The following is a 12,301-nucleotide window of genomic DNA, read 5'->3' as shown; positions in this document are numbered from 1 at the left end:
ATGCAAAGAAAATACTTTAGAAACATCGCTCTCAATGGCTTTATGTCATCTTGTTTATTCCGCGCTTGGCGCTACTCATTCATAAACAGGGTGAAAATATAATCTATGGTGATACTTGTAACAAAGAACGCATAACCAAAAAGTATTGCACAGTGATAAAAAGCATAGGCCTCAGAAATAGCAGAAAACAAACAATGAACGACACACAATGTATTTTCAGTACTACTACTCGCACCAATATTTGTGGTTGTTAATTGGACACTAGATGAGATACAAACCATTCATTTTAAAGCCCGAGAGCTAAAATCTCTGTAAAATGGAGCCATAGCAGATCAAGAAAAAAGGGTCTGGGACTGATCATTTCCTTACTAACAACCCATCAGGCACAATGTCGTTGTCAAAACATTAATAGCACAGAGTTAGAGCCCTCATAGTTGCTACAAATGAGGCGTCTCACTTTCACAGTGGATTTGTCAAGGCGAAATTACATCCTTACCATATATAGGACAGCTTTTCACTTCATTGCTAGAAAATATTTCAGATCCAACAACTACTGTCACTTTACAGAAAGTGCTTCTACTCGTAACAAGTAACCTCGGAAAGGTTATATCATACTTTTGAGGTTCAATTGGATATAGTTACAGCTCCATGTCTATCAGGAACAAAATTTAGGCCGGTACATTTTGGGAAAGATGTGTTTTGTGTTGGGCATGATTACAGTAAAGGGAAGTGAGATGTAGGTGAAGAAATTGGTACATAATCCGTTAGAGTATAGGAGTAGAAAGAGTTGTAGGAACGAAAAAGTTAGGGAAAGGATACATCACCTAGATTAGTGTTTGTGGAGCATTGTTGTTACTTATTTTTCTAAACATCAGCTTATACATAGTATACATTAAATATGTACATACTAGTAATAGCTATTAAATTAAAAAGCAATACTTTCTACAGTTTAAAAATATTTTCTTTAATATAAATGAGTTATTTGTATGTCACACGCTTATTTCATGATGATACTTAAGAGCAATTATCAAAATAGTCTGTTTAATTTTTTATTGTATTTCTTATAACAGTTTCCCTTTGAAGTAGTGTCTCGTATTGCCAAGTTTCTCGGGAAGTCTATTAGCAACCAGCTAGCTGAAAACATCATTGACATGTGTTCGTTTGAGAAGATGATAACTGAAAAAAGTACCGAAAGTTCTAATTTTTCAAAAGAGCTATTCCGGGACAATGGATCTTTTTATCACAATGGTATGTTTACAGTTGATATCAGCATATTTAAGGGGAATAACAAAATGAAGGTGTGATATTAGTGCAGTTTCCACGGACATTAAATTTATAAGTAAAGCTAAATAACTACCAATACAGGTCAGGTTCACCAAGAGTTTATGTTTCGCTCTGTAGAACTCATAACTTCCCAATATATTTGTCATAACGACGAGGAAACCCAATTCTGTTTTCAAAGGAGTGCAAGGAAAAATTTGAAAAGTTGACGGATTACTAGGTAATCAGTTGAGGACTCGGTAGACTGTGTCGTATCAGAGTTTAAGACAATTTGTTTTCAACGTTTCAGTCAGACTAATTCAAAGTAAATGTCGTAGTAACACTATGTAAAAAAAAATGATCATTTCATTAGTTTGCAGTGCTAATTTCAATTTCTCCCGCAGAAACATCTAATTGCTAATTGCTAGGGTCTAGTGGCACATTCCGAGGAAGATTTCTTTCTCAGTCAGCTATTAACACGGAATAGGCTCAAGCATATTCTTTATGACTAAGAAATGGATTCAGAAAAATAGAAAAATAAATGGAATTTAAAAGAGTTAGAGGAGGGGACAGAATGAATAACATTTACTGCAGTTTTTGACTTTGAGAAAAAATATATCTTCTACAAATGTTCACTATCTCACAATAACTATATCAACTAAGCAAATTACCTTCTCTAAATGCATTAGAAAGTATTTTAACATATTCAGAACACTATTTCAGAAAATTATCTCCGTTCTCTTTGAGCATATAAAAGACAAATTTAGCTGGGGCAAAATGAGTAAGACAAAATAAGATAAATTTGCCGCTTCAATTCTCTAGAATTGCATTTGAAAAAAAGACTCATACACATCAATATCCATCCTTGGACATAAGGAAGATCAGGAATGCAACAAAAATTAGAAATACATAAGTCAAATTGAAAGAGGATCATGGAAAAATAGCACATGATATGAAATTAATGAAACTGACTAAGTAAAAAAACTCGACATGAAATATTCTTTATAGCTTCTTCACGATTTGTTGAAATGGTTCTTTTCCCGATATATTTACGCACCATGCAGTTAAAGAGAAGGCGTTATTGAAATCAGTGATTATTCATTTTACCCCAATTGGGACATCATGTTTTGAAAATTGAAAATGATCAAATTAGACATTACTGTGGGAAAAAAAGGATTTAGAATCCAACAGAAAAAAGAACATTGGTTGTTAAACACCAAAACTTATCCAAATATTTTATTAGCAACTCTATTAGAATCCGGTCAACTTTGAGGAAACATTTCTGGAAAAGAAGTACCTATGTTCCAAACTCCTTCAACTTCAACAGAAACAACTATACTGACCAATTTTTACTCCCAAAGATGATGCAACAGTACAAAATGATGATGAAATACTTACAATGTAATGGCATCAAAACGGTAGGGAGAAAATAACGAGAAATTAGAAATTACTCATTTTTCTCCAGTTACCAATTTTGCTCCTGCCCCACGAATATAAAATTATTTGTAATTTATATAACGTGAAACGCCTTCAACAAAGTATTGAAGTCACATAATGTTCTGGGGCATGTCGGCAGACACCTTTTGATATAAGGCACCTACGATGACAAAATATTAATTTTATATATTTGCATAAAACCAGAAGTCTGTAAAGAAGATGGATAGATCTCAGTATATTATTACGATTTGTTTTATTGCACCACAAGATTTTAAAATGGAGGCACATGATTATATACCAAATCTGAATATGCTTGACAATCTGCTGTTTTTGGCATTCTTTACTATGATAAATGCTAGAACTGAATTCATAATAAAATTTTTAATAATTTTTTTTTAGGTCAAATTGCGACTTGGAAAAAGTGGTTAACTGTAGAACAAAGCGAGAGAATAGATGCTTGCATCCAATCACAGCTCATTGACCAGGGAATCAATTTTAATTTTTGAGTTATTTAATGTCTTTTAAGTAAAAGTTTGTAACATTATTTACAAGAGATTGTCTTGGCAATAAACAAATATCTGGTGAAAAGATGCTCTATTTTATTAGAATTATTAAAATATTTGCTTTGTTTCAATGTGTTATACTCAATAATGAATAATGTAGATATTATGATAGTTATAATTAATGATTATATAAATACGGATTGTCTTCGACTTTATCTTTTGCATTTTGTTATCACTGAACTGCGGTCATACTGGAACACCACTTTGAAAGGCTTTAGTCGAATAAATCTATCCCATGATTTCTGTCTTTTAAAGCGCGATACTTATTCTATAGGTCACTTCTTTGGAACCAGAAAATGACGGGGATGTAAACAAACCAATAATATATGTTACAGAATCAGGGAAATTGGGTTATAATCCTATGGCTCGGGATTAAACGTTGATCTTTATACATATATATGTGTGTGTGTGTGTGTGTGTGTGTGTGTGTGTGTGTGTGTGTGTGTGTGTGTGTGTGTCGAAATGTACCTAGATGTAGATTGTTGGCGATTTTTTGTCCGAATTTTCTCTTGGACCTTCCTCTGTCTCCTGTTTCTGAAGAAGAGCTTTGCTCGAAACGTAAAACGCCCTTCCTGTCCTTCCCTGAGCGTCTTGTAATACATTGCATGTATCACGTCCTCGCGTTGTTAGTCTTTCTTGTGTTTTTTCTTTGTTTTTTTTTTTGTTAATTATATATATGTCCTGGAGTTGATTTGCTTGCCTAAAGGCGGTGCTCCAGCATGGCCGCAGTCAAATGACCGAAACAAATAAAAGAATGAAAGTATAAAAAGAATGTATATATATATATATATATATATATATATATATATATATATATATATATATATATATATATATATATATAAAAGATAATAAGAGTGAAAAAACTACAGAAGGCTTGTGTTACGTGGTTAAAGTATATATTTAAATTATATCAGAAAAATGTTATCAAATTTTTTTGGTATATAAACATTGTATTTGGAGAAATCTTCTGTGAGTCTTAATTTTCTACAGAATTCTGTTATACTGTCCTTCACTTCATTTTGGTTGGCTCTGCGTGGAGTTGGGGTGAATTTTAGCCCTTTTGAGAGGATGTCTATTTTTATGCTTGAAAGAGGTTTGGTTGAGAGATTGATTATCTTCGGTTTTTCCTGATTACTAGATTCCAGCCTGAGTCCTGGTGTCTCTGGTCTGGGGCTAAAAAATATTGTTTGTAATTTTGTTTGCATGAGCTGTCTGTGAGGTTATATGGGATTGGTTCGGGGGAATGGTAGTATTGTTGCCTTAGATTGTTATATGTGTGTGGGTGTCTATGGGTGTTTTGGTTAGTGATGTGTGTAACTCTAGTATGTAGGATGTTTCTTGATCTGGTGTTATTTTGTGTTGTTCTTGAGTTCGGTGGGGGCCAGTAATTTTGGGTCATAGGGTAGTAGTGACTAGCATGTGGTGTGTTTCTTATCCTAGTGTTGTTTTGGGTTGTTATGGGGTGGTTATGCCTGGTATTGGGACGTTGTTGGTGTGTTCTGTTCCTGGTGTATGGGTGATCTTTAGGTTTGGTGCAATCTATTTCATAAATGCGTTGTCTGTCAGCTTGTTCCCTGTTTAGTTTTGGGTGGTTCAAAAGTGGTGGTTGTAAGTGATTTCTATTTATGGTGTATGGAGGGTAATGAGGAGGGTTGTTGTTGATTAAGTGGTTGAAATCGGTGGTGGTTTGTGTGTTGTTCAGTTTTTGTTTATTATTTATAGTTCTTTTCTTTAGGAAAGGATTATCTGTGCTGAATTCTTGTTTAAAAGTTGATTCATATCTTTGGAAGAAATCATTGCTTTTTTCCCAGCGTAGGAGAGAGTTTCTTTCTTCCTTTTCACAGACTTCTTTCCAAAAATTTATGGTATTTTCGAGGGGTTGTCCCTCGGTTTGTTTGTTTATTTCCCTGTGCATCTCTTCGTCGATGTTTTTATATTTTTCTTCATTAGTGGAGGCCCTAAGTCTTAGTAGTTCAATCTCTGATTTTAGATGAAATAGTGCTAACTTTTCCCTGATGGTCCTCTGTCCGTCAGGTTCATTTGGTATTGTTTTGATCTGGAATTTGCGTGGGAGAATAATTGGTGTTGAGTTCATCCATCCCTCGTAAATATCTGCTTTGTTGGAATTGTTTATCATATTCCAGTAAGCGAGTTTTCTATTATGGAGGCTTGCATTCCAAATATTCTCTATTTTTCTTTTTGTTAAATTGATTTGTGTAAGTATGGCGTCCTGATGTGTTTCATTTGGTGTGCGTTGGCTGTTATTCGGTTTGTTTGTGAATACCGACTTTAGTGTAGTACACAGAGTGTTTAAATCTTTACTAATTTGTTCTTGTTTTAAAATGAATTCGTCGACAGTATCGTGTAGAGGAGGTTGTTGTTCATTGTTAGGTTTGTTAATGTACATTGATTTGAGGGTTGTGCATAAAAGTTGTAAATCATTACTAACCTGATCAGTGTAGTGAGTAGTGACTTCACTGTTTATCATTTCCCGGGCGAGTAGATTTGAGTCCTCGATTTTGTTATTTAAGGAAATGAGGTGTGAGTTAATATTTATTTATATATATATATATATATATATATATATATATATATATATATATATATATATATATATATATAAAAGTAAGCAAGAAGGATATCCAGAGGTAATGCAGTACGATCGTTTCATGCAACTCCATTTAATTGAACAATGCAATCATTACATCAATTTAAAATGCAGAGTAATTCTCAGCTGCACAAAGACAGAGACTTTAATTAAATTAGAACATGTGGCCTCTACTACAGCATATAAGTTACTAAATTATCAAGAAGACTCTTCCTGTCACTGATTTTATTTGTTTTTATGGAGTCAGTTTTAATTGATAGACTAGTTTATCAAATTCTTGTATATCTAAGGCTGAGAGAATAAAGGGTAGTATCTGTTAGGGGTAGGGCTGAGAGAGCAGACAGAAATCATAGTTGGTATAGTCATAAAAATAAAAATTTATTAGAAGGAATATCATGAGGTTTGGTAAAAAACTTAAACCAAGATGTTAGCTGACAACTAAGGGGTCGCCCACGAGCAGACTATTGATAATGAAACAGTGGAAGTTTTATCATGTAGTACTATAGTTAAATGTTTTAAACAATATTGCTATATTGTATACAGCTAAAGTTTATGGCTATTCTGAGGGTTATTAAGAAGAATATATTAACAAAAGGATAGAAATTTATGAATACTTTTGAGTATATACCAAACTTTTACCACAATAGAGGGAGGAAAAAATATTATCCAGAAATAGTTTAATATTTATACATATTGTACACTTAAATACTAACACATCAGATGGTATCTGTGAATATTGATTAATTGGTATTTGCTGGCATTAATAAAGGAGTATTAAGGTAAAAGAACATTCTAATTATATATTACCAAGAAAACAACAGCGAGTACGAATCTTTAAGAATTTTCTTCTTTCTTTTTTCTAAAAGGAACACAAGAATCTCCTTCCCAGACATCAACCCATCACCTCACCACTTTCAACAAGCTAGAAACTCCCAATGTTTCACTTTTACCTTTTTAGAAAGTGGAGAAGTTTCTTCAGAAATAATGTCGTTTAACCTGTTGTTTCTAGTATGTCGGGTTTTCTGGTGGTGAGCTGATATTCTTACGTCTGTTATTTCAGTACAATTCAACACATGCGCGAAACATCAGACGCCAGTGAAAAATTGGGAGTTTGTAGCCGATTCTGCCCATAAGGAACAAATAATACAATGTGGTTGTAGGCCATAACACCCGGTCAACGCCATGATGTATTGCTAGTACGCACATACACACACTTGTACACACGCACATACACTCACACGCACACACACATATACCCACGCACACACACATATACCCACGCACACACATACACGCACACGCAGATGAACTCACACATACCTCCCATACACACAGCACACACTCATACATACATGCACACAATTATACATACATGCACACAATTATACATACATGTACATACACACGCACATACAAGCACACACGCACATACAAGCACACACGCACATACAAGCACACACGCACACACACAGAGTAAAGTATAATTACTCCACAGACACAACCTCACGCGCACACATATACCCACACGTACACACACATCTATACATACCCACACGTACACACACATATATACATATACACACGCACACTGGAAACAAAACACACACACTACATATATACGCACACACACATACTTCAAACTACCAGTACCTTTCTACTGACCATTCTCCTACGCACATGTGTAGGTAGATACACAACAGGCAGCCACTCCTACCAAATTCTTACTATAAATCCTTCCTATGACCTTAACGATACTATGTCCAACCACACACATACATAAACTGCCATAACTACACACACACACACACACACACACACACACATACCTCCTTCTCTTGCACTCTCCTGTCTTTGAAAAGACCTTTTTCTCCACTCTTTCCCTTCTGGTCATTCCAATATGTGACCGCGTGTGCATCGTTTTTCTTTCTCTGTCTCCCCTTCTTTGGACTTTTCCTATATTCCTGACGAATGTCACCAATCGAAACGTTAAATCTATCTTTTCTTTCATTTCCTGAGCGTCCAGTAACACTGTACTTATTCCACGTCCTCGCGTTGTTTTCTTGCTTGTTCATGTATAAATTGATTGTGTATATATATATATATATATATATATATATATATATATATATATATATATATATATATATATATATACTTTATTTAAAAGCAGCAGAAAATATAACAAAAGACTGTTACTCTGAGATTCACGTTCCCGTTCATCGGACATTTCATGTGCTTACTCCGGTATATATATATATATATATATATATATATATATATATATATATATATATATATATATATATATATATATATATATATATATATATATATATATATATATATGCATAGGAGTGGCTGTGTAGTAAGAAGCTTGCTTACGAACCACATGATTCCGGGTTCAGTCCCACTGCGTGGCACCTTGGGCAAGTGTGTTCTACCATAGCCTCGGGCCGACCAAAGCTTTGTGAGTTTATTTGGTAGACGGAAACTGAAAGAAGCCTGTCGTACATATGTATATATATATATATATATATATATATGTGTGTGTGCATGTGTGTGTATATGTTTGTGTGTCTGTGTTTGTCCCCCCAACAACGCTTGACAACCGATGCTGGTGTGTTTATGTCCCTGTAGCTTAGCGGGTCGGCAAAAGAGACCGATAGAATAAGTACTAAGCTTACAAACAAAAAGTACTGGGGGTCGATTTGCTCGACTACAGGCGGTGCTCCAGCATGGCCGCAGTAATACATAAAAATAAATTTTAAAATATAACTATCTATACTGCTATATAGTGAAGGGCTTTTTTGAAGTGTGTGTTGCGTTGTGTTGACAGACTTGCACCAAAAATTCCCGCGTTTTAAATCAAATCTTGTTAGTTATTATGGTAACAACACTACCTGTCTGTCTTTCACACACATGCTCTCTCTGTCTCTCTCTCTCTCTCTCTCTCTCTCTCTCTCTCTCTCTCTCTCTCTCTCTCTCTCTCTCTCTCTCTCTCTCTCTCTCTCACACACTCTCTCTCTCGCTGTATTTGTCAACAAAAACATTTTCTCCTCTTCTAAGTCTTTTATGACAGAGGTTATCTCCTCTGTTGATTCCTACCTTTCTTTCCCTTCCTTCACGTATATCTTGTGACGGACAGACAGACGGAGATCAGTTTGTCTTTTATGATATAAGATTGCCGTTGCATTGCTCTGAAAGATGTTTAAATTTTTAGCTATTTCAGTATATTATTCATCTGGGGATTATAGTTTGAGCTCAGACTTTTGTTGCATAGTCAAATATCACTTTTTCTTCCTCCTCTTCCTGTAACTAACTCACATGGTACATTACAAGCTACTGATATAAAAATGTTCTATCAAATATGATTGTGAATGAAGTATTTGAATAACTATTCTCCAGTTAAATAAGATCTGTGATTTCAAACAATCAACTAAACAATATAAATATCTTTAGTGGACATTTACCTTCACTGAAATGCAAGCAAAATATTTTTTTATTATTTTGATCCTATTAAAGCTTTAATGAATTATAAATGTGGTTGCAGGTGAATCTTTGGAATAGTAAATGAGGAAAGAGTAAAACAGGAAGTGAATGAGAAGAATCTGTCTGTAAAAAGTGTCATTTGTTATTATCAAAATCTTAAAACTCCGGCTGAGTTATAAAAACCTTAGAGTATTAAAATATAGAATGAATGCATAATTTATTATTTTATGAATAACAGCTTATTTGTTAGCGTGTATTTTAACGTTAAGAAAGAAAGAAAGAAAGAAAGAAAGAAAGAAAGAGGCAAATAATAACACCGAGACTGGCCGAAACTAAAATCATGGACTGAGAGAATATTTGCCAGCTCTAAATGGCAAAAGCAGGTCGGAGATGGATTGCTTTTATTCTTTTTCAGATTAACTTTTTATCATGTCAAACATTCTGAATCCTCATTCCACGTTTGATAAAGTCATGAATGAAAATTAAGAACCACATTGAGTTATATTAATTATAGTGATTGTGTTCACTTTACAGTTTTTTTTTTTCTAATTGCTCAATTTACACTTTCACTTTATGTACTGAATCAAAAGTTTATTTTTATTCAATTTGATCACCCGCAGAACTGCAAGTGGTTCAACATCTTAAAAATAGTTATAGGAAAATTCACTTTTACATCTCCGTTTTACTTTTGATATTGATATTTTGATATTTATCTCGTAGATGGTGGTGGGAAATTAATCAATTATTTTCTAGGGGTATGGATCATAAAAACGGTTAGGAGCTACAAATAGGAATTACATACAGGGTTATCAGTGGTTTCGTGCTGAATCAAACTAAACTTAAAGCAGGTCAGATAAGTCTATTTTCTGTCCGCGGAAAGAAAGAAAAAGATATCTTCTTATACATACCACGACACTGTGATGGCTCTAATGGTTGTTTCCTAGCTCTACACTACACACATATATTCATATTTGTTTTACAAAGTATCTGTAATCGCATTTTCACTTCCGTAAAGGTTCATGAAACTTGGATGGTATATATGAGTTGTTTCCTCTTTGACTGTCTCAAGTGTTAGTTAAGGAGACTGGGAAAATATTTTGTTGAAATTCGAAGAGACAAAAATATGCAGAATCAAGAGATATCTATACATCCACAAGAGAGGGATGGGATTGTAATATATGTGAAGGAAGGATTTAGACTTCTTCCTTTGTGTTACATTTGATTAAACCACTAATTAACATGAAGTATTCAAAACACCCAATGAAATATTCATTTATGTTAACGTAGAATAAAACCACCAACACGTAGAATAAGAATCACCATAAGATTTGTAAAATGACTTTTAGTCTGTCTTCAGATAAAGAAATATTCAATAAAATAGTCTCTACTGCAATAACACATTATTAACTAACAAATTCAAAGAAAAAGTTACCAGTTCACCTTGTTCCCAGCTTCTAAGTTATTAAACAGTGCTCAAACACCATAAAGTTAGCATATCCCTTTTCACTCAATGTTCAATCCGATTTTGCAAAAGCACTGGGCAAACAAATCCCTGCCAACTACAGGTACAAGAAACCCTTTAACAGATATTCTTCGCCAACTACAGATACACGAATCCTTTTAACTCACCAAAAATGCTGAAGCGAAATGATCATGCAAAAGCATCAAGATATTCTCACTACGTATATTCTGCAACGCACAATGCTATAATTTATAAAATTAAGTAGTCACTTCTGTAGAGCCATCTTGAACGTGGCACGTAAGCGATACGCCGACAAGACAGGAGGAAAATTTAAGCACAAATTCTATAATCACTCATCATCCTTTAGATGTAAAGAAAAACAGGACAGAAAATAAAACGACAACATCTGGCGATTGAAAACAAAAAGTTTCATATCATCGAAAGAGTTAAACCCTACAAAAATTGGGAAACGACAATAATTATGCATAGCAGAAGCAAAACAAATTTAAAACATACATAGTTAAAGATACTTTTTAACAAATGCAGATATTGTTCCAGGACAGGGAAACATCACAGCCATCGATCAAACTCCATATAATGCATGGGTATTTGAAATTCCTTTCCATTAGATTTGTGGTAATACTTTGTTTTACCTTCCTCTCACTTCTCTTCTGAATTTATTCTTCGAACTCACATTCACATATGAATGAGGCATCATCTTTAATTCTGCCTAACATACTTAATCTTTTTCAATTTTGTTAGTATCAATGGCAATAAAAGGTAAACAACCTACCATCACCATTTAGGATTTATAGAACTTGTCGAAAACTAACGTTAATAAAAAAATTTCTTCAAATTTTCATCAAATTTCCTGTTTTCTCAAATTTTCTATTTTCTCAAAACTCGAGGCTTGTGTAAAAACATCACTTGCAAATTGCTTATAAAAGGGAATGTAAAACTAATATATGTACTAATATATGTGTGTATATATGTATGGACTATGTGTATCTGCACGCATGCATGTATATATGAATGTGTAAACGTGTGTGGACCTCTGTAAGAGCAGCTTAAAACAGAAATAAAACAGAACCCAACATAGCAATTAATCAGTTCTTTGTTTTTTTTTTCACATCTTCAATACAGAACGCACGTGCATCTGGATGTAGGTGAGTTTATATGTATGTATGCATGAGTGTATGTATGTATGATAGTTATTCAATTTTATTTCTAGATTTCTTGCCCATAGAGAAAGAGCTGGTTTCTAACCAAGATCCAAGATTCCTTCGTTGAAATTTTAAACAAGATATTTGTGCATGTTTGTGTATATATGCGCAATATTTGTAGTCAGTGCAGATGCATATTTATATGTTTTGTATTATGCACGTATTCGCATGCATATAGTTACATGTCTTGACTTGCGCATATATGCTTAAATGCTAAACGTCTGGTAAGTTTTACAGATTTTAACAGTTCCATTGG

The 12,301-nt window shown here is 33.9% G+C and overlaps 2 protein-coding genes across 2 annotated transcripts in view; one reads left to right on the top strand and one right to left on the bottom strand.

The window, feature by feature from the left end:
* The window catches only part of LOC128247336 (sulfotransferase 1C2-like), a 10,799-nt gene extending 7,384 nt beyond the window's left edge, over positions 1-3,415 (top strand). The window contains exons 4-5 of the mRNA XM_089348896.1: positions 1,071-1,248; positions 3,097-3,415. Of these exons, the coding sequence (XP_089205022.1) occupies positions 1,071-1,248; positions 3,097-3,203 (285 nt within the window). The 3' untranslated portion in view covers positions 3,204-3,415. The remainder of the gene's footprint in view (positions 1-1,070; positions 1,249-3,096) is intronic.
* LOC149136516 (sulfotransferase 1C4-like) overlaps positions 1-12,301 on the bottom strand; it is a 100,003-nt gene that overhangs the window by 58,646 nt on the left and 29,056 nt on the right. The gene's annotated exons all lie outside the window — the stretch shown is intronic.

Source organism: Octopus bimaculoides, chromosome 3 (genome assembly GCF_046866305.1).
Source record: "Octopus bimaculoides isolate indiv1 chromosome 3, ASM4686630v1, whole genome shotgun sequence".
Taxonomy (NCBI): domain Eukaryota; kingdom Metazoa; phylum Mollusca; class Cephalopoda; order Octopoda; family Octopodidae; genus Octopus; species Octopus bimaculoides.
This window is presented reverse-complemented; position numbering and strand designations above follow the sequence as displayed.